At 38.3% G+C, this 21,487-nt stretch overlaps 1 protein-coding gene across 1 annotated transcript in view; it reads right to left on the bottom strand.

Annotated features, from left to right (window-relative positions):
* Nucleotides 1-7,078: 7,078 nt before the first annotated feature.
* Nucleotides 7,079-21,487, bottom strand: part of Dmgdh (dimethylglycine dehydrogenase) — a 63,947-nt gene continuing 49,538 nt past the window's right edge. Inside the window, exons 15-16 of the mRNA XM_042690908.1 lie at nt 13,185-13,319; nt 7,079-7,688 (exon numbers count right to left, since the gene is read on the bottom strand). Of these exons, the coding sequence (XP_042546842.1) occupies nt 7,473-7,688; nt 13,185-13,319 (351 nt within the window). The 3' untranslated portion in view covers nt 7,079-7,472. The remainder of the gene's footprint in view (nt 7,689-13,184; nt 13,320-21,487) is intronic.

Below are 21,487 nucleotides of genomic sequence, written 5' to 3'. Positions count from 1 at the left end.
AGAATACCCAAAATCCATTCATTGAATTAAATTATTTTCACAACACATTTAGTTTTAGAAACTGACATAGTATGCATTTCCTACAACTATATGAGGGCAAAAGCGTCTTAAAGTCTCCTCTGAGGTCCCAATCTCTGCTTTGAAGAATATTTTTGAGGTCCTTTGACCCTTCTAATTGTTAGCAGTTACATGCATTAAGTATTCACTAAGTGTTACCATGCATTAAAAGTCATTGAGATTCCATTCAGATAGAAAGCTAATTCTTTGGAGGATTGGGTGGTGGGGCAGTGGGAGGCTGGGAAGGGATGGGAAGGGGAAACAAAGGAGGAGGCTACAATGCTTGATAAGAAATTTACTCATTATCTTGCCCATCTAATTGTAACCCCTCTGTACAGTATTTTCACAGTAAAAAATAAATAAAAAAGAAAGCTAATTCTTTATAATGTTGTAAAGTGAATCATCCTAGAAGCCATATTTTAGAATATGGAATATTGGGGTCTTTATTATACCACTAGCAGTCTTTGGGTAACCCGTTGTTTCAAAGCTTGCAGCCTCCAAATACAGATAACACAGCTAGGAAATGAGCTAACGAGGAAAGAAAGAACTAAAAATACCAGCAACCCAATTCAGCTCCAATGGAGAGTTGAATTGGAACACCAAGATGACCAGATAGGAGCCAGGAGCCAGGACACAGGACATGATCACAGAGATGCACAGGGTGTGGTGTTCTGGCTGCTGGGCTGGGCCTAAATAAGGCCTGAGCAGGGGTCAGATCCACAGGAAATTCCTAGTCCCAGGCACTGGACTGACAGATTCAGTACCTATCAGCCAAGTGCCCACTGCTGCCTCCAGAGTTCCAGCATGCCTATCACCTGGAAGCAGGTGATGGGCAGGAGGCATTTCCCTCTCCCAGCAAGAAGACAATATGTTGGGGCGGGGGGGGGGGGGGGGGGGGGAGATGGGAGGGCAGGGATGATAAGGGGAAACAACAATGCTTGCAATATCTAGTATATGTATGAGTCAAGCAGAAAAGGTCAGATAAGGTGATGTTAGGAAAATGAACCCTAAGATATGTATTTAAATGTTTTTTTTCTTTCATGCATTTGTTTCTAACACATTTATAAGATTATTTCTTTGTTGCTTTGTATGTCCCTCCCCCACAGGGTAACCCCTGCTTTCACTGTATTTGATGTCGGTATAACTTGTGGAGGGGAAGGGGAAAAACAAGTCATTTAAATAAGGATACAGGTAGACCCGTTGCAGCAATGAGAAGTACAAGTTGTCATGTCCAAATGAACTTTACAACTTTGGTGGGGGGGGGAGGATTGAGTGGGGGGGGTGGGGGCAGGCTGGGAAGGGATGTGAAGGGTAAACAAAGGGGGAGGCTACAATGCTTGATAGGAAATGTAGTCATTATCTTGCCCATGTAATTGTAACCCCTCTGTACAGTATGTTCACAATAAAAAAAAATGTATTCGTTATCTTGGCATGTAATCCTAACTCCTCTGTACGGTATTCTCACAATAAACAAAAAAGAAATGTACTCATTACCTTGCTCATGTAATTGTAACCCCTCTGTACAGTATTTTCATAATAAAAAAAATTGATATTTAAAAAAAAGACAAGATGCCAGCCCCTACCATCCAACCATGTGGCCAATATGGCGCTAGCCAGACTTGACCTCCTTACTTCAGTAAGTAGAATCCAAAGTTTATTGCTGGTGTGTTAGGGTATGTGTGTATTGGTAAGAACAAGCTTGAAAGAGTTCTTTTGGCTCCAAATTTATAAGTCCTTATAAGACAATGGTCAACCAAAACAAAACTCTTTATCTTAATCTGCCTACTGCTTCTCATTTCTAATCTCAAAATCACCTAGATGAGAGAAGAGTAGTATAGAATTCTTTTCTGATAAAAAAAAAATCTGGGCATGATGTTTTATGCATAAGACAAAAGCACAAAAGTATGCAGAAAGCAATTAACGCTAACAAAGTAATCCTATTTCCTCTTTCTTTTCCCTGTCTTTCACACATTTGTCCAAGCCAATATCCTGGTTCTTGACTCAGCTGGCAGTTGTGTGATGATTTCTCTCTTACAGTTCATTGTGCACTTGTCTTATATCTGCACTGAATTGTTTATATTATTTGTCTATTTCTTAAAGATCTCAATCTTTTCCAACCATGCTAAAGTATCTCAGACCAATGTGAGAATGTGTACATATTGGAATGATAGTCTCCAGGGAGTCCTGAGGTTGAGCCTAGGACCTCAAAATTAGTAAGTGTTCTACCTCTGTAGCCTACTCACTTTAAAAATATTTTGTTCATTTTTTTGATAAGATCTCTTTAATGTTGCCCGGCTGGCCTTGGATTCAAAATCCTCCTGTTTCTACCCTCCCCAACAGCTAGTATTACTGGTGTACACCATTATGCTTCTAATGTATAATGCAATTATTTCTTTTCTTTTCTTTTTTTTTGGTTAGTCTTGGGGCTTGGGCACTGTCCCTCAGCTCTTCAGCTCAAGGCTAGTGCTCTACTACTTGAGTCACAGCACCTCATCCAGCCTTTTCTGTTTATATTGTATTGAGGAATTGAACCCAGGGCCTCATGCATGAAAGGCAAGCACTCTACCACTAGGCCACATTCCCAGCACCGATGCAATTATTTCTTAATAACAATCATGAAAAAAGAAGTAGATATCACAAAAGAAATGCAGAATGAAAAATTCTAATGAATTTTATAGATATTAGACCCACAAAAAATGAGAAAAATAGAAACAACAGTAAATAGAAATGAAAAAAATCTGTTATAATAAATTATGCATATGTTATAAAGAATTGGTCTGTTTCTGTGAATTATGAAGTCACATTGGTTTTGTTGTTGTTGTTTGTTTTTTTCTTGTGTGAGTCCTGGGGCTTGAACTCAAAGCTTGGACATCAAAGTTAGCACTCTACCACTTGAGCCACAGCGCCACTTCCTGCTTTTCCTGAGTAGTTTATTAGAGATAAGCGTCTCTTTTCTTACTGGGCTGGCTTTGAACTGTGATCCTCATATCTCAGCCACCTGAGTATCTAGGATTATAAGCAGGAGCCACCAACACTCTACACATTTCTGTTTTTATAATGACTTTACCAAAATTGGTCTTCTTTGAACAGGAAATGTTTAGTGAACAAATAGCCAGTTTGTCCATTTGCCTTTGTGCATAGCTGGATGAAAACTAACTTTTAACTTTTAATTTCAGAGTTTCTCTTACATGGGCAACAGATATACAAGCAACTGAGAGAAGATTTCAATATGGTAAGTTTGACAGAGGTTAATAAAGATCTCCTTTAACAGCAAACACTAGTTGTAGTATTGTCTATGCTTTGCTTCTCTAGAACAATTCCAGTTTCTTCTGAATATCTGTATAGTTGAGATCTTTTTCCACCAATATACCTTCATGAGAAAATTCATTAGCTTTAACACAATTAACAAATTAAAAAGAAATCTGATGCTGGTTGCTCATGTCTGTAATCCTGGCTACTTAAGAGGCTGAGATCTGAGAGTAGCAGTTCAAAGCTAGCCTGAGCAGGAAAGTCTAGGAAACTCATCTCCAATTAATCACCAAAAAGCCAGAAGCAAAGCTATAGTTCAAGTGGCAGCACACCAGGTTTGAACAAAAAAGCTCAGGGACAGTACCCAGGCCAAGTTCAAGGCCCAGAACTGGCACAAAGGAAAAAAAAAGAGAAAGAAACCTGAATTTTAAAAGATACATTCAAAACAGTGAAATACTTTATGTATGAACTAAAATTTACACCTACTACGCATGATATTAAACTTCAAAGATTGCCTACTTCCTTATAATATGCATAATAAACAAACCGAAGCTGTGTTTACATGGAATGATAAAACTGAAGAAACTCAACTTCTGTTTGTTTGTATTTACAATCATCTGCAGTCATTGTTTATTTCCATTTCTTTTTAAACATAGGATAACTCATTCCACAGGGACTGGGGACATTAACTGTGCCTCTAGTAAACTTGAATGACTTTAGCAACTGAAAGATCCACAATAGATGTATATACCAAGTCAGTGAATATTGGAGGCCCATGCTGTAACTGGGAACTCTCCAAATTAACTTCTGTGGGGAATACAATGTTCTTTAAGATATAATCTATTAGGCCAGCACTCCAAAAGCTGAGGCAGGAAAACCACAAGTTTAATCCAGCATGAGATATACAATCAACACCCTTTATCATTTGATTATGAAGCTAGATGCCCCTAAATACTAAAATTTCTTTTTATTTAGTTTCCAAGGCAGCCTAGCTTTGGTCTTCACTGGTGTACCTGAAATTATTCATGCAGAGGGCATCAAAGACTATTCTGCTTAACTCAAGGGACCCTTCTAACACTACCTTATCTTTTGACACTGCCTGCAAGTCCCTCATTCTCAAAATATTTTCTACCTTTGTCATTCATGACACCATCATTTGTAACTAAAAGTTTACTTGCTTTTCTTCCTAGTTATATGCTAGGAGCATGTCTGTTTTGCCTGGCCTAGAGTAAGTCCTTAGCAAGCATCTGTACACCAAGTCCTTCACTGATGGAACCACTACTGAGTAATGCAGTTACACAGAATTTAAATACAGCAGAAGCTTTGGTTAACATGATGTGTGGACCGTGTTGGCTGATGGATGGCAGAGCTGGGGAAAGCAGTCTTGTGACTTTCAGCCCAATAGACTTTGAAACACACCACCACCTCCATGCTTCATGGCCTACTAATGCTTCCAAAATCTGCACCTAGAGAAAATACTGTTCAGTAATGCATCACCCTCTTCAAAGCAGTAGTCTGTAAAATGTGGAACTATTTTATAAAGATTCATTACTGAAGGAAGATAAACCTGGGTTGATATCTTTATATGTAGATTCATCAAGCCAGTGTTATAATTAACTTGATTTTGGGTATTCTGCTTTTGGGAGGGTTTGGATTAAAGGAGATGTTGTTTGGGTAGCAGAACCTTTCTTTCTCCAGTGCCATGTTTCCTGATGTTATCCTTCTTTTGTTCAGTTTAAACATGCACAAAATCTTCTCAGTGCAACTCCAGGTTCCAGTTTTTCTGCTGCTTAACCTAAGTGGTTTCTTTCTATCACTTTTCCTTACTAGTAGGAAAAGAGAAAGACAGATCCTTTAGGATGCAAACATTAGTGGCATAGCAACCTCCATAAATGTTTTGGTAATGTGTTGACCAGACCTATTTTTGCAAGTGCCAAAAGTCATCCCTCAATCAAGGGAAGAAAGCAGTTATGGTTCAGGATGTTTCTCACGGCTTCTGCACATCTCTGCAGTACTTTCATGTACTTTCAGTACGTTCAAACTAGCTGTTTGCTGTTCATGGCTGACACTAATCCTGGACTCATTCCTTTGAAGGTCTCTCCCAGTAGAAGCTCTAGTTTAAGAAGCTCTAGTTTTAGATGAGCTCTTTATAATCATATTTCTCATCCAAGAACTGGCTGACATGCCACCAGGGGCTGCGAGCTTGGGGAGTAAGTCTTTCTGCTTTCTGTCTCTCAGGGTCCCCTACTTATGGGGGCACTCTCAGCATCCATAGGCATATATATGTACACATATATATGTACAAAATATAATAATGAATTTAATGATTTGTTATTTTTTTCGAGTGAGGAAATTTAAAATGGATGCTTTTTATTACCCTATCTTATAGTTCATGAAACTCTATATATTTATATATTTTTTTTCTTCCTATATAATTCAGCAGTGATGGACTGGCTGGGCCCAAGGTCAGGACCATAGGTGGGAATGTGAGTGCCTGGGGTGACTTAGAACATCTAATAGCACTCAGCCTACAACAAATTAGACAGCCAGGACAACTACTTAAGAAAGTCAGGAAGTAGGCTTCCATTGTCAATAGAATTTCTTTCTGAATATTCTATTCCCTTTTGTTCTTTTTTTTTGTTTTGGTCATGGGGATTGAACTCAGGGCTTGGCCACTGTCCCTGAGCTTTTTCCGCTCAAGGCTAGGGCTCTTTCACTTTGAGTCACAGTGCCACTTCTGGTTTTCTGAGGGTTTATTGGAGATAGTCTCATGACTTTCCTGCCCTGGCTGGGGTTGAATTGCAATTCTCACATCTCAGCTTCCTGAGTAGCTAGGATTATAAGTGTGAGCCATTCTTTTTTTCATTAGCATCAATAAGATGTACAAGAGGATTTCATTTGACATGTCCATATATGCACACAATGTACCTGATCTAACACATCCCCTCTATCTCTGTCCCTCCTATTCTTTATGTTCTGGCTTTAGTGGTATATTAACAATACTTCAAGTTCAGTATCATACTATCATTATTGTTTCTTGCTATAGTAGTCCCCTGCAAATAGGAGAATCTACACCTTTTTCATAGAGATGACCTTCTTTCTTTAATATCTAGGAAAAATTCAGTGTGCAACAAATATATGTGTGTGTGTGTGTGTGTGTGTGTGTGTGTGTGTAAATTAATTATAAATGATAGACCATCTGGCACCAAAAAAGCTCTTTTATTCAGTAAGCTAAACTCACATAATTTCATGAAACATATCAAAGAACTGTTTCTATTTTTTTCTTGCCATACATTATACTAAAGGCAATGCCGTCAGCTCTTACACCTGCCTTCGTTTGACCTGTGTTGTCAAATGCTTTGTGAGAAGACATTTAAAATGGTGCCATGTGATGTCAACTTGCATTACATCTTTCCCAAGGAGAAGTGTTCAGTATTCAAACCGTGTGTGTTCTGGCACAATCTATTTAGGTTCAGTTGCACTTCTGAAGGTTTGCAAGTACCATTTCCTTTGGCAGACTGTTCTTTTTTATTTTTTTGCAATTTCTCTACTAAAATAACCTTTGAAAGGACACTCTTTATATCCTATAAAGCTGCCTTCAGGAAATTCATTATGAAAAATAGCAAATATTTCAGAGAATTGATAGAAATGTTACCAAAAAGCTAATATTAAAATTTCACTATTTTCATCAAATATATCGTAAAAAAATTAAAACTATCACTTATTCATCCAAGGAAAGATTTCTTAATAAAAGTTTTTCAATAATATCACATTGCAATTATAGAAAAGATAATTTATTGATAATTTGTTTTCAGATATCAGACAGATATTCCTAAGCTTATATAGAGTTCTTTAATTCTGTTATAATGATCAATGCCTACTGATAACATCTAATGTCTTCCTGATTTGGTTTCATAAACTATACAACATGGTAATAAAAAGCATCCATTTTAAGTTTCTTTACTTGAATAACTTAAATCATTAATTTATTATTATGTTTTTGTTTGAACATAAGTAAGAGAAAGGTTTTTATTAAAAGTCTAAGTCTAGACTTTGATGATTTTGAAATGAATTCCTGGTTTACTCTATTCCTAACACCCAATTACAATAATTTCAAGTATAGTCATATAGCATTTATAATTTATCTAATTAGTTACTGCTTTATTTTAAGCTTTGTCCTTTCTGCCATTTTTCTGAAGGCGGTTTCTAGTTGGTTCTGTCAATACCAAGGGCTCTTGAATGATGGTTGCTGGGTAATTTTTACCCAGTAGTTCAACTTCCACTTGCTGTCCCACTTTACTTAGCTCTAGAGGGACATAAGCAAAAGCCAGACTCTTCTGGATACTGTAACTGTAGCTTCCAGATGTTGTGTTGCCAACCACCTGAAAAACAAAACCCAACAATGCTCAGCATCTTCCGATGAAATAATCTAAAATACAGAGTCAATTTGCAATGTGAAAGTTTTAAGAAATTCTGTCTAAAGGCTAATACCAGAGACTTAGCTCACCTTTGGTAAAGGTAAAGGGTGCAAATTTACAAATTGTGAAAAATAATTCTCAAGAACATATCTTGGTTATCCTAATGTTTCTCATTTTAGAATAATCACATTTAGTTTCTTTTTCTTCTTTTTTTATGATACTGACCTCAAGGCTTTGTACTTGGTACTCTACCACTTGAACCACTCCTCTTACACTTTTTACTTTAGTTAATTTTTGGAGAGGGTCTAGTGTTTTAGTCTAAGGCTGGGTATTTGTGATCTACCTGCTTACAGCTCCACAGCAGGGATGCCCAGCCCCAACACCTAGTTGCTTAATAAATTACATTATTTTGCCCAGTTTCATATTAAGGAATTCAATAAAAGAAAAAATGATTTCATTTTAAACTTTAAAAAGCAAAACCTCTTTAATCATTAATTTAGTATGAAAATAGAAGGGAGAAATTCAATAAATCCAACTACAACTTAGTTAACTGTCCCTGCTGGGGTTAGAAAATCTGCCAAAATAGTGCTGAATTAATATATTTATTATTATATCAGTAGTCAAAGTGAAGTCAACATTCTATATCAGAGAATCCCCATAGCATGTATATATTTATATACATATTATTTAACAATTCCTACCAATTATAAGGCATTTAAATGGTAACATTTTAGCTCAGCCACATTAGACACTAGAGGAATGAATAGAGCATTGGTACCTATTTCCAGGAGCAAATATAACCAGGAAACCAGGGCAAAAAAAACATGAAGGCTAATCACTGAACCAGGATTTCTTTTATACTTTGAAGTTGGATGGAATTAAGTTTTTCAAGATGGAGGATAAAACTCTCCAGGATGAGGAAAGAATATTGCTGATGCATAGAGATAATCAATTTAAAAAACTTTTATGGAATAAATGAATAAACTTGTGCCTTGTCTCTGTTAGTAATGAACTAAAAAAGCAAAAAAACAAAAAACAAACCGATCAAAACCACACAGGATGAATTAAGGTAACTTCTAGTTGCAGACCAGAGAAAAATACTAAGCAAGAAATCAAAGCCTGGCCAGTCACCAGTAGCTCAGTCTTGTAATTCCTAGCTACTCTACTCAAGAGGCTGAGATCTGGAAAGTCCATGAGACTCTTTTTTTTTTTTTTTTTTCTTTTTTTTTTTAGGTCCAGTCGTGGGGCCTGAACTCTGGGCCTGGGCGCTGTCCCTCAGTTCGTCAGCTCAAGGCTAGCGCTCTACCACTTGAGCCACAGCGCCACTTCCGGGTTTTTTTATTTTGCTTAATGTGGTGCTGAGGAACCCAGGGCCTCATGCATGCAAGGCAAGTGCTCTACCGCTGAGCCACCTTCCCAGCCCTCCATGAGACTCTTATCTGCAACTAACCATCAGAAAACCAGAAGTCCAAAAGTGGCACTATGGCTCAAAGTGATAAGAGTTCTAGCCTTGAGCAAAAACAGCTCCCAGGCCCCCGAGTTCAAGCTCTACAATAAGAGGAAGGAAGGAAGGAAGGAAAAGAAAGAAAGAAAGGCAGAGAGAGAGAAAGAAAGGCAGAGAGAGAAACGGAGGAAGGGAGAGAGGGAGGGAGGAAGGGAGAAAGGGAGGAAGGAAGGAAGGAAGGAAGGAAGGAAGGAAGGAAGGAAGGAAGGAAGGAAGGGAGGAAGGGAGGGAGGGGGGAAGGGAGGGAGGGAGGGAGGGAGGAAGAAAAAGAACAAAGAAAAGAAATCAAAACCATGAGATTAAAACAAAAGCTATATATGACTCCCCCCGCTAAAAAAAAAAATTGATATCACAAGCCCAAGAAGATATAAGAGGTTTAGTGGAAATCATATCCAATGGATCAAAGAGAAGGAAAAGCCCAAAATGCAAAAACACTGTCAAGTCAAGGAAGACAAAAAAGCTGAATGTGCTAGACATCCTTCTCAAAATGGCTTCTCCTGGCCATACAACATTGTGCTGCTCCTCCTCCCACTATCTATCACTGTAGGCTGTCAGAGCTGCTGGTGAGAATGCTTGTGGGTGTGAGTCACCTTGGTGAGCGCTCAGCGGAGCACCCACAACAGGCAACACTATAGCACGTCTAGTCTTTTAGATCCTAACACATTTGTGGTTTTAAGAGTACTTCTTTATCTCCGTGGTTCCAGTTTTTAATGATCCCTTTGAAACCCCAAATCAGAAGCTTTCTGTGTGATTTCTAAACTATTTAGTGAGAGCTAGTTGATTAAAGGGGGGAAAAAAAATCAAGAAACTGAAGTGCTTTCATCTGGCATATTATTAATTGCCAGGGTAGAACAGTACTTCCAATTGCTTTTCTCCCTCAGATCCTCGTTAAATGGCAAGGATCTGGGTCAGCAAAGCTGGGGTTTTAGTCTTTGCTCTTTGAAAGACTGTCTTAGCAACTTTTGTTTCACTTCCCAGTCTGTAAAGTGAAGATTGTTTTTGGAGTAGGAGAGTTAACTTGATTTTCTTGGGCAACTTAAGGAAAAGGAAGAGCCCTGAGCAAGTCCCTGGGTGCTGTCTCCTGACTCACTGGCCACGAGCCCACAGTCACTCTTCAGAGAGTTTCCCAGTTCTCCATTACCCAGTCTTCTCATCCCAGTAGTAAAAGGGCTTGCAGTCATTTCTGCACTGAAGAAACAGCTCTCACTCTGTGAGTGGTATTTTATTAAAGCATGCTTTGTTTGTTTGTGTTTTCGAATTTCCTTTCAATTCGACTTTAATTTCTCTCTGAACTAGGGAATAGCAGCCCAAGGTATTTTCACCGTTTGGTACTATCTTTTATCTATTACTAAATCTCCAGAGAGACTGAGTGAAGTAGAATGTGGGTGAAGGCATGGGAAGACCATATTTGGAAGAACTGAGAAAGCTGGATAGGAATAAAGTAAAAAATGTAAAACAAATGAACAATGAAGAGAGAAAGACAGTAAGTGTAAAACAAAATCAAAGATGACTAGGGAAAAACACTAATTAAAAGTAGGAAGATCCTCATCTCATCCAGTGGCTTCATTTTATAGATGGCAACACTGAGGCCCAGAGATCAGGGCAGTTAATTAATAGCAGAGATGGCAACAGCAGAAATAATGTGAATTGTAGGAAATTTTGGAGGATGAACAAGATCATGCCATATAGCTCAAGCTGACCCAGAGCTCTCAATCCTCCTGCTTCAGCCTCCTGAATACTGGAATTATAGGCATACACCACCACATTGGAGCAGGAGAACAGATATTAAGAAAATAGGGCTGAACTAGAAATACAGAAGAAAAAGAGGAAGCAAAAGCATGAGGAACCTAGTAACAATTTTAAAAAAGAGCAGTCAGTCCAATGCAAGCAGGAAATAGATGTCTACCAATAAATATGACAGAAAGGTAATAGAACATGAGATTTAAGAAAAGGTCTTAAGTTTTCTTCATGGTATTGAACTGCATCTCCCTGCTTTTCAGATGTATAAGAACTGTGAGTCTATAATTAAATTATATATATATATATATATATATATATATATATATATATATATATATATCCCAGTGTGGTGACTCACACCTGTAATTCCAGCTACCTAGGCGGTAGAGACATGGAGGATCATAATTTGAAGCTAGAATGAGGAAAAAGTAATAAAGCAAAATCAACTAATAAGATAGGTGTGGTGGTACATGTCTGTAATTCCAGCTTTGCAGGAGTCATAGCTCAGGGATTGCAGCCAGAGGCTACTTGCAGCACACATCCCCTTTCAAAACTACAAGACCTTGTCTGAAAATTAACCAAGCCAAAAAGGATTAGGGATTTGGCTGAAGTGGTAGAGTACCTGCACTGGCAAGCGTAAGGCATTGAGTTGAAATCTCAGTGTCAAAAAAAGTTTTAATAAAAATAAAATAGTCTCCAGTTCAGAAAAAAAAAACAAACTAGAATATTCAGTAAGCCTTAAGGGGGAAAAAGGACAAGAAATTTAAAAAACCAACTATATTTGAACTGGAAATCAGTTCCATCGATCACTATCAATCTAAACACAAGGAATTAACTCAATCTCTTTGAATCCTAAAGCTTCATGTTTAAAATGGAACGGGTCATTCGTGTCTGCCATGGGTATTGTAAAAGTAAATGAGACAGTACATGAAAGCTATCTGGCCTATAAATAGGAACTGACTAGATGACAGTTCTCTGACACATGATCCATGCATTAGCTCAAGTTCCATTTTTTTTCCCCACTGTACTGGGATTTGAATTCAGAGCCTCCAGCCTGCTAGATTTGAAGCTCTACCACTCTCAGCCTCCAGTCCTGTGAGTTTTTGTTTTCTTTTCTTTTGTTTTCTGGTTATTTTCAAGTAGGATCTTGAAAACTTTTTCTGATTGGGCTGTCTTCAAACCTAATCCTACTCTCAGTCTCCTGAGTAGCTAGGATTACTGGCCTGAGCCACTAGCACCAGGCTTACATTGCATTCCTTTAGTAACCCAAAAGTTGTGATGTGATGGCACAGTCTTCCCCAGATGGAGGAAATGAAAATAAATATGGAGGTTGCATTGGAGGAGAAAAAAGCCAGTCACAGAATCTGTGTTTTGGCTTACGCAAGCTGATCCTGATCAACAAGGAACAGCTCCTTAGATGAGCCTGGAAGACACTGTGCCCTTCCCACGGTCTCAACTAGAAGCAAGGGTATCCAAACAGGGTTCACAGTAGGAAAAAGTGGAGGATATGAAGTTCCATGGAAAAGTACCTGACTAGCCCTGGTTTTACTGAATACAGAGAATGACATGGAACATTCCATAGTGGGAAGACAGTCATTTCCTTCTTCCTAAAGGATGAAGTGGGGCCCAATTATCATTCTAGGGTTTAACCCCCACAGTCATCAATGCTTTCATTTATAACTTTTTCCTGCTATTATGCTAGTTAATCCTTTCTGAAAGATCCTGAGGAATGGAATCAGAATGCCAATTACTTTATAAAATCAACCTTTTGACTCAGAGATACAGATGTGGTTAACAAGTAGATAATTTTACCCTTGATTCAGACCTCCCTTGTGGTTCAATATATCTCCGTTTCTTGGATTTATTCTTTCTCTGTGTGAGGGTATATTATACTACACATAACAAAGTATTTCATTGTGACATTTCTACACAATCAGACCCATCTCTCTATTATGTCTTCAGGCCTATTCTTTTGAAATAAAGCATACAGAATCTTTTGTTTTCAAAGACAAGCAGCATATCATTTTCTTTTCAGTAAATTGTTTCTGTTTCTTGAATGTCAGCTCTGAATTTTTTTAAAAAGTGTTATTCTTTTGATAAGTAAATACATAAATAAACCTTCCAATAAGGAGAGAACAAGGAAGCCTCTAAAAATGCACAGGGAAAGTTCGTGCAGATAATGCAGAGGCCCCTGGCAATGAGTCCTCAGCGCTCACCTTGCCCTTGTACCAGATGCTTTCATTTCCCTCCGGATCCACATCATCTGTCGTCAAGGTGAGGCAGACCAGTCTCCGTTTCAGCCCCTTGGCTTTAATCTGTTTCAGTGCTTGCTTTCCTATGAAGTCTGCTGGCTACAGAAACCCAAGATAATGATGATGAATGAGTGTTCAGATGCTGTGACAAGGTTAGAGATGCAAGCATTTAAATTTGTCTTTGCTATTTTCTCGCCAATTACACATTGAATAAAAATACAGATTGGATCAAACGTCTAGACAAATATTTCTTAGTCTTCAAATGACAGTATCAGCCACATAGTCCTTCAGAATATGTGAGACTTAAGGGAATAACTTGGGGATGACAATTTTACCAGAATCTCCTAGGCAGGAAAGTATAAGGCATTATACTGTGATGGTAGCTTGGGAACTTGGCCCTTGACACCGAAAGGTCTGAACAGTGATATGGGTAAAGTACAACTCAATTTTTACCTACTGGTTCTCTACAAGAAAGAAATATACTTTTTTGACATGGGATGTTAAAAACAATCCCAAAATGCTGCACATGTTTTCCTTCTTCAGAATAATGGTCCCTAGGATATAGACTATGGTTGTTAGTTCATCAGGAAGCATGTGTAGAAACATTCTACATGTGAAGAAGCATCATGCTTGGCCCCATGTGGGTTACAAAATCAGACATGGGCATTTTGAAGGAAGACCACAGTCTTCAATACTCTGCTTCTCACCCTCCCCCCACCCTTTCTTCCATGCAGTATATGACAAGTGACATTCTTATTCCTAATATATTCCTGTGGGTAAGCTCAAGATTATTCCCAATTTAATGTGTTATGGAGATAAAACTTGAATCCATTTTTATGGGATTTATAAAATAAATAGAGGGAATTAGGCAAACTCAAAGACTCCCATTCTTAGTAAAATACCTCACAACTGAGTAGCGCGCGCGCACACACACACACACACACTCACACACACACAAGTGAGCAAAGACTCCTCAGTGGGGACGCTTAGCAAGAGGGTGTCCAAGAGGGAGTGCTGACCTCCAGTGAGAAGACAGCGTAATCTTCTATAACAGGAGCCGAACAAGCACCTCTTACGTTATGGGGTGAAAAAGGAATTCATAGCACACATAAAGCATATCTCTGCTGAATGAGATTAGAGATATAATAAAAACAAAATTCTCAAAATGTTTCTTCTATCCAGACTACTTTCTGTAAAGAAAGAAGAGAGGGTTAGGGAAGAGAGGGGAAAGAAAAGAAGGTGGCAAGAGGGCGGAAGGGAGGGAAAATGAAGGGGAAAAGGGAAGAATAAGGAGGGAAGGGAGGAGAGAAGTGGGAGGAGATGGGAGGGGTGGGAAAAGAAGCATTCAGGAGGGAAGGGAAGGATAGCAACAAACTTTAATATCCCCAATTGCCACAAAAGGAAAGGAAGCAATACTTCATGACAAAAATGTCCTCCATCACAAACACTTAGGATCTACATGTTTAGGATCTACTTGAAACATTTAGGACTGACTGCAGGAATGACCTGTGGCCTCCCAGGGAAGCAGCAGGAGAGGCCCTAACATGCCCTTTGCCAGACATCCCAATTCACTCCTTTACTGATTCCAAGCTTCTAGGATGAGCCATAGCACAGCATAATTTCTATGGCAATTGTAACTTCAAATTGCTGACAGTGGGAAGCTAAAGACAGCCCCATTCGCCCAAGTTAAAGTAATGTGTGAAATGAAAGTCCAATTTTCTCTCCTTCCTCAGTGTGACTCAGATGGTGAGAACCATCTATGCAACTTTATTATAAAGCCAGTGCACAAAAACTTTAACAAGATTGAGACCCATGTTACTTAATACCGGAATAATGGGAACACAGAAAGACTTGGATTTACTTGAATTAATATATAGGGAAAATTCATGATGAGAATCCTAACAAAAGTTTGCTATAGATAAAATATGGATATCTAGATACAGAAAGACTGTAGAAAAATGACACACATTGTTACTCTTTTGAAAAGGAGATTTGCTGCACTAGGTAAAATGATGACAAGGTAAAATGCCTTTTAGAGTCTTTGGATACATCTGAGTCAATAACTGCAGTAAAAATATCTTGTGGCAGACTAGTGAAAAAGCATTTAGAACAATTCAAGTGACTAACGCTTTACCTGGTGTGATAGGCAAAGTGCACTGAATCCTACACTGTTCTCACTTCCTGTCATGGGAGTCTAGATCTTCATGACTAAATTATTTAGGTTTTGAGAGTCCTCTAGTAAAGACTTTTCTAACAATTATTTACTCATTTGTCATTAAGCCTCTACTGTATGCAGTATTTAGAGCTAATAAAACATGATCTTGTAGCTTCATAGAGGGGAAAATGTAACCCTCTTTCCATCATACAGCAACATGTCAATACTGAATTACGTTCTCTCTTCAGTGTTTGAACAAGGCAAAAAACAATTTGAGATGACTGAAAACATGGCAGGCTATGACATATTGATATCATTATTAATCAGCAATAGCAATTGTGAAACATGATTCATGGGTGGTTGTGTTCTAGGATTATAAACATCACAAATGTGTTTCCGGAGTGTGGTGATAACACTTTGCTTCACACATGTGTTGTAAATTTAATGGGTCTAGGTGTGAAGGGGAGGCAACAAACAATATGATAAAGGAGGCCCACAGAGTGTGGGGCTGCAGTCAACAGTCTTCTAGCAAGTTGCTGGGGTTGAATTTTGAGAGGTGAGTGTGGTTTCATAATGACTTGATCTGCATAATCTTTCCCTAACATCGTTGTTTTTATATTATAATTCAATCTTCAATGCCTCACAGATGGTGCGTTGGAGGTCTAAAAGAAGTGAATTAAGTAAATCAAATACAGTCCATCAGCAAATCAGTTAAGAACCAAGATTTCAGAAAGCCCAGCCCTGTTCTTTTCCTCTACTCTGAGTCTCCTCCATCAAGCCACTGAGCCAGGGACACCATTGTAGAGATGGTAGAACTGTGTGTGATAAAGTTTCCAGCAACTGGGGTTCAGGAATGTTACATAAGAGCTACTAGAGCTGATGCCAGGATCAGGATGAGGAATGCTGGAAGAGTATCCCTCTACATTTTCCAGTTCATAGCTGTACTACAGGTTAAGTAAGAGGACGGTAAGAAGGGAGGGGGCAGAACATTGTTCAGAAAAAATTACAGTTGTAAACACAATATTATTTATAAGTAACATTTACACTTATTAAGTACTTGGCTATGTGTCAGACACTATGTTGAGGTGAAACTCAATAACATGACAACATAAACCAGCCAACTTCAGATTTTGTCTATATTTTTTAGAAATGTGTGTGCCTGGAGTTGAGAACCACAGCAGACAAAATACTATAAACAAGGGGTGCTGGGCATGATGGCCCAGAGCTGTAAACTGGGCACTTGGAAGCCTGAGGCAGGAGGATGAAGAGTTCAAGGCTAGTCTGGCTCTATAGTGAGAAAATCTGAAAAATAGGAGGGAGGGAGGGAGGGAAAGGAGGGAGGAAGGGAGGGAAGAAGGAAGGAAGGAAGGAAGGAAGGAAGGAAGGAAGGAAGGAAGGAAGGAAGGAAGGGAGGGAGGATGGGAGGGAGGGAGGGAGGGAGGGAGGGGGGAGGAAAAGAGAGAGGAAAGAAGAAGTACTCTAAATGATTAATCCCTTGACATTTTATTTTCAGGTGGTCTGAACCTGTTTCAGATGACATTCATTGCATAGTGTTTTTGTATTGTGGGAGGCTAAGGAAGAAAGATTGCAGGTTGGAGGTCAGTCCAGGCAATGGAGCAGACCATGGCTCATAAAAAAAGAAAAGAAAAACAGCTTGAAGTTTAACACTAAGGAAATTCGACATCTCTATCTTCTACCTGTGGATTTAGGAAGAGATCCTGTGAGCAATATTGTCCTCAGACATGAAGAAACAATATGACAACCACTACTACCAAATGCTCAATGAAAGTAAGGACCACAGAGAAGAGCCATCTCCTCCTCCTGACATGATTTCCCTTCCCACACTAACCCTGCTGCTGACAGGGGAAGATATAACTGGTGAGAGTATTCCACTTTCATTGTTCTTGGCTGGCCTTTCCAGCCTGTAGATTTTTACTCTGCCACCAAATTATTAATTATCAGTGAAAAGAAAATGTGTCTGAAGGTTACTTTGAAAATGAAATTGATGCTTTCAGAATGGCCCAAGAACAAAAATACGTTTCTTTAATGAGTCATTGCCAAATTAACTATATAAATAGCCGTTCATGTCTTTGAAAAAAGTATAAACTTCTGGGGCACTGAGATTATAGTATAAAAATAGCCTCGGCTTGGGTTTTCTTAAGTTATGGGCTTAAAACAGCAGTGTCTTTAAAGCAGCCAACTCCAATAGGCACTAGACATAGCATCCACGTACATGAAATCGTGAAGAGAAAGTGAATAATACTCATCTATTAAAGGCATGCATATTGCAGGTATGCATTACCTAAAAGCTAATGTAAATGTAATAAATTACATCCGTGTGCTTGGGGTGATTATAAAGATGACAGAGAACTTGCAAGAACATAAAGTCTGATTTGATTGTAGCAGTGGAGGAACTCTGCTACAGGGCTAGGGGAGTAGCTTCTAGCAGCCCGGAGGAAATAAGAGTAAAACAGCTATGGGACTTTTACTTTCCATTTATGTGGATCAAAGCCCTATCTGAAATTTTAAGAAAGTCATCGATTTTATTTCATTTTTAAAACACAAAATCCTTTCAGCAAAAATATAAAAAAAATCCAGAGATACAAGAGAATCATTGTGACACAGGATACTGTGTCACAGACAACCCCCTCTTAGATACTGAAACATGCTTCTGTGTGTGACCCACGTGCAAAGAACCACAGAGAAATCCTACGGAAACCCAGATGCTACAATGGTAGAATGAAACAACTCTGGTCAGTTGTTAGTATCCTGCGCACCTGTGTGTATCTCACGAACATGGAGAAAGGGGTAGAACAAGTTCAGTCCCGGGGAAAAGGACTGATTTAATCTTGCCTCCTTGTAGGGTTCATTTCCTGTTCACAGAACTGGAGTCATTTCCTGATAAGGACTGTGTGGCTCAGTAAAGGTAAAGGTATCAACTGAATAACAAAGTGAGCACCAAACTTCAAATCTGGCTTCTCAGCCCACTATTCCTTTTTCTACTAGGAAGAGCATCTTCACATTCCATGTAAGTTCACAACCACCACAATTTCAATGCTCTTTGATGGCAAAATGTTAAACTGTCAGTTCAGCAACTAAAATAGAAAGTGAACACACACATACATATGTTTTCAGTCTGTAACTGAATTTACAGACAGAACTAGCAGATACAGAGGATCAACTGTATTGTGAAACTCTGTATTTTAATGTTGCTAAAGCAACAATTACATATATATATATACATATATTTGCGTTTGTAGTTTTTAGTCTTTGTCCTTAGCAATCTGAAACAACTCATCCAGCATTTTTCTAACCAAAATGACTAGCAAGATAAGAATTCCTTCTTCAAAAAAAAGAAACTCACAGTCTACCAACTAGACACTATATTGACAATGAACCATACAACCTGTGAGTGGGAAAAGGAGTGAAAAACTGGGAGAGACTGAGGGAAGAGGTGACATTGTCCAAAAAGAAATGTACTTTTTTTTTTAACCTGATTTATGTAAATGTAACTCCTCTGTACATCACTTTTATAATAACAATAATTTTTTTAAAAAAGCTTTCAATATAACACAAAAGAGACCCTTAACTAAAAACAAGAGAGGATACAATAGAAACTCAGGGGAAATATTTAAAATATGGCTAAAGCAGATTAAGAATCAGTTACTTGGTGTGGAAATCAAACTACAGTTTTCAAAACTAAAATAGCACCATTACCTGTGTTCTATTACTTTTAGTAGATTTGATTTTAAAAGAAACATTTATTTTTCAGTTTTCAAATCTAATGATTCAAAGTAAAATTGTAGACCTGTGGTCTTACCAACTGTACTTTGATATTTAACTGCGTTAGCAAGAATTTATGAAAACATAGAGTTTCATAATACAGTTGACTCTGTATCTGTTAGTTCCACAGCTGTAAATTCAGTCAATCATAAGGCTGAAAACATTCAGAAAAAAAAAACACCATAGGCATAGGGGCTCACAACCATAATCACAGCACTCAGGAAGCTGAGACAGGATGATTTGAATTGGAGACCACAGTGAGTTCCAGGCCAGCCTAGACTACATTGCAAGGCTTTGCCCTTCCCAACCCCCGCTATATGTGTGTGTGTGTGTGTGTGTGTGTGTGTGTGTGTATACACACACACATATACACATATACATATATACACATGTACACATATATACACATATTTCCTGAATGTTTTATATATACTCAGAAACAGCAGTGCTATCCTTGAGCACAGAGAGGCTCAGGAACAGAACCCAAACCCAAGGTCTGGCCAAAAAAAAAAAAGGAAATGGGAGCAGGAAGAAATGAGCTTCAATATTGATCAAGATCTTCTTCCTTGCTGAGCCCTTTTAGCTGCTTTTCCCTAAATTTGTACAAACTTTTTTCTTATCATCTCCTAAACAATAATGTGTAACATCTATTTACAAAGCATTTATATTATATTAGGCATTGTAAGTAATCTAGAGGTAATTTAAAGTAGATGGTTAGATATTGCAAGGTTATAAGCATATGCTATTTTGTATTAGACACTTAAACATTGACAGACTTTGGGGTGAGGGACGGGCCAGGCACCAATTGCCCACATAAACAGAGAAATGACTAGAGTTTTTCTCTCTAGGCTAGAGAACCGTTGGTGTTTTATATATAGTACTTAAGGGGCTGGGAAGGTGGCTCAGAGAGCTTGCCTTGCATGCCTGAGGCCCTGGGTTCGATTCTCAGCACCACATAAGAAAAAAGAAAAAAGCCGGAAGTGGCGCTGTGGCTCAAGTGGTAGAGCACTAGCCTTGAGCTGAAGAGCTGAGGGACAGAGCCCAGGCCCAGAGTTCAGGCCCCACAACTGGACCCCCCAAAAAAAAAAAAAGAAAAAATATATAGTACTTAAGTCTAAGTGCAAAGTTAAAATTTATTAAAGAGAGTTGAAAGAGTAGTTTGAGAGTGCTTGCTAAGCAAGCATGAAGCCCTGAATCCAGTCCCTAGCACTACCACCGAAAAATAAAAAATAAAAAATGAGGGGCTGGGAATGTGGCTTAGTGGTAGAGTGCTTGCCTAACATGCATGAAGCCCTGGATTCAACTCCTCAGTACCACACAAACAGAAGTGGGGCTGTGGCTCAAGTGGTAGAGCGCTATCCTTGAGCATAGAGAGGCTCAGGAACAGAATCCAAACCCAAGGTCTGGCCAAAAAAAAAAAAAAGGAAATGGGAGCAGGAAGAAATGAGCTTCAATATTGATCAAGATCTTCTTCCTTGCTGAGCCCTTTTAGCTGCTTTTCCCTAAATTATTAATTTTTTATTCAATTCAATCAGATGGAAAGGAGCTAACACTCAATGATGTATGACATTTTACCTTATCTAAGACTTATAACAAACTTATAGGTGAATATTTTCTTCATTTAATAAGGGACAAAACAAAAACAATTTAGGTTTAGAATTAATGAGTGGAAGAACAACAACTGAATTCTTGGTGTGGGAAGCATGAATTCAGTACTTAAGGAAAAATCTGTAAATATTGTACAAGACGTATGCTGCAGCTTTGAAAGAAATTGAAACGACTGAATTAGAGACATATCTGTTCAAGGATTGAAAGACTTGAATTGACCTATAGATACAATGGAATTCTAATAAAAATCCCAACATGTATGTTTATTCTTAATTGATAAGCTGATTCTAACATTTATGGAAAATCCATAGGACCTACAATGGCCAAAACAACTTTTAAAAAGAACAGTTTTTCATTGTAACCACTATCTTATTTAAATTATAGTAATCAAGAAAAGTGTGGCGTTCAGACCAAGAAAGACAAACAGATAAATGGAACACAACAGAGTCCAGAAATAGGACCAACAAACATATGCACAGCTGGTTCTTTATAATAGTAGAAAGACAGTGAAGGGAAAGATGTATAATCTTCAATGAATTATGCTAAAAATAACTGGAGATACATGTGCAAAAAATAATAAATCTTAGTTCATAAGTTCATACCTCAGACCGTACACTAAATTAACTAATATTGGGTCACAGACTTCAATGTAAATTGCAATATGGTAAAATTTCTAGAAGAAACTACAGGAAAAAGTTATAACTTTGGGTTAAGGCAAAGG

Source organism: Dipodomys spectabilis, unplaced genomic scaffold (assembly GCF_019054845.1).
Source record: "Dipodomys spectabilis isolate Male_0828 unplaced genomic scaffold, ASM1905484v1 ptg000140l, whole genome shotgun sequence".
NCBI lineage: Eukaryota > Metazoa > Chordata > Mammalia > Rodentia > Heteromyidae > Dipodomys > Dipodomys spectabilis.
This window is presented reverse-complemented; position numbering and strand designations above follow the sequence as displayed.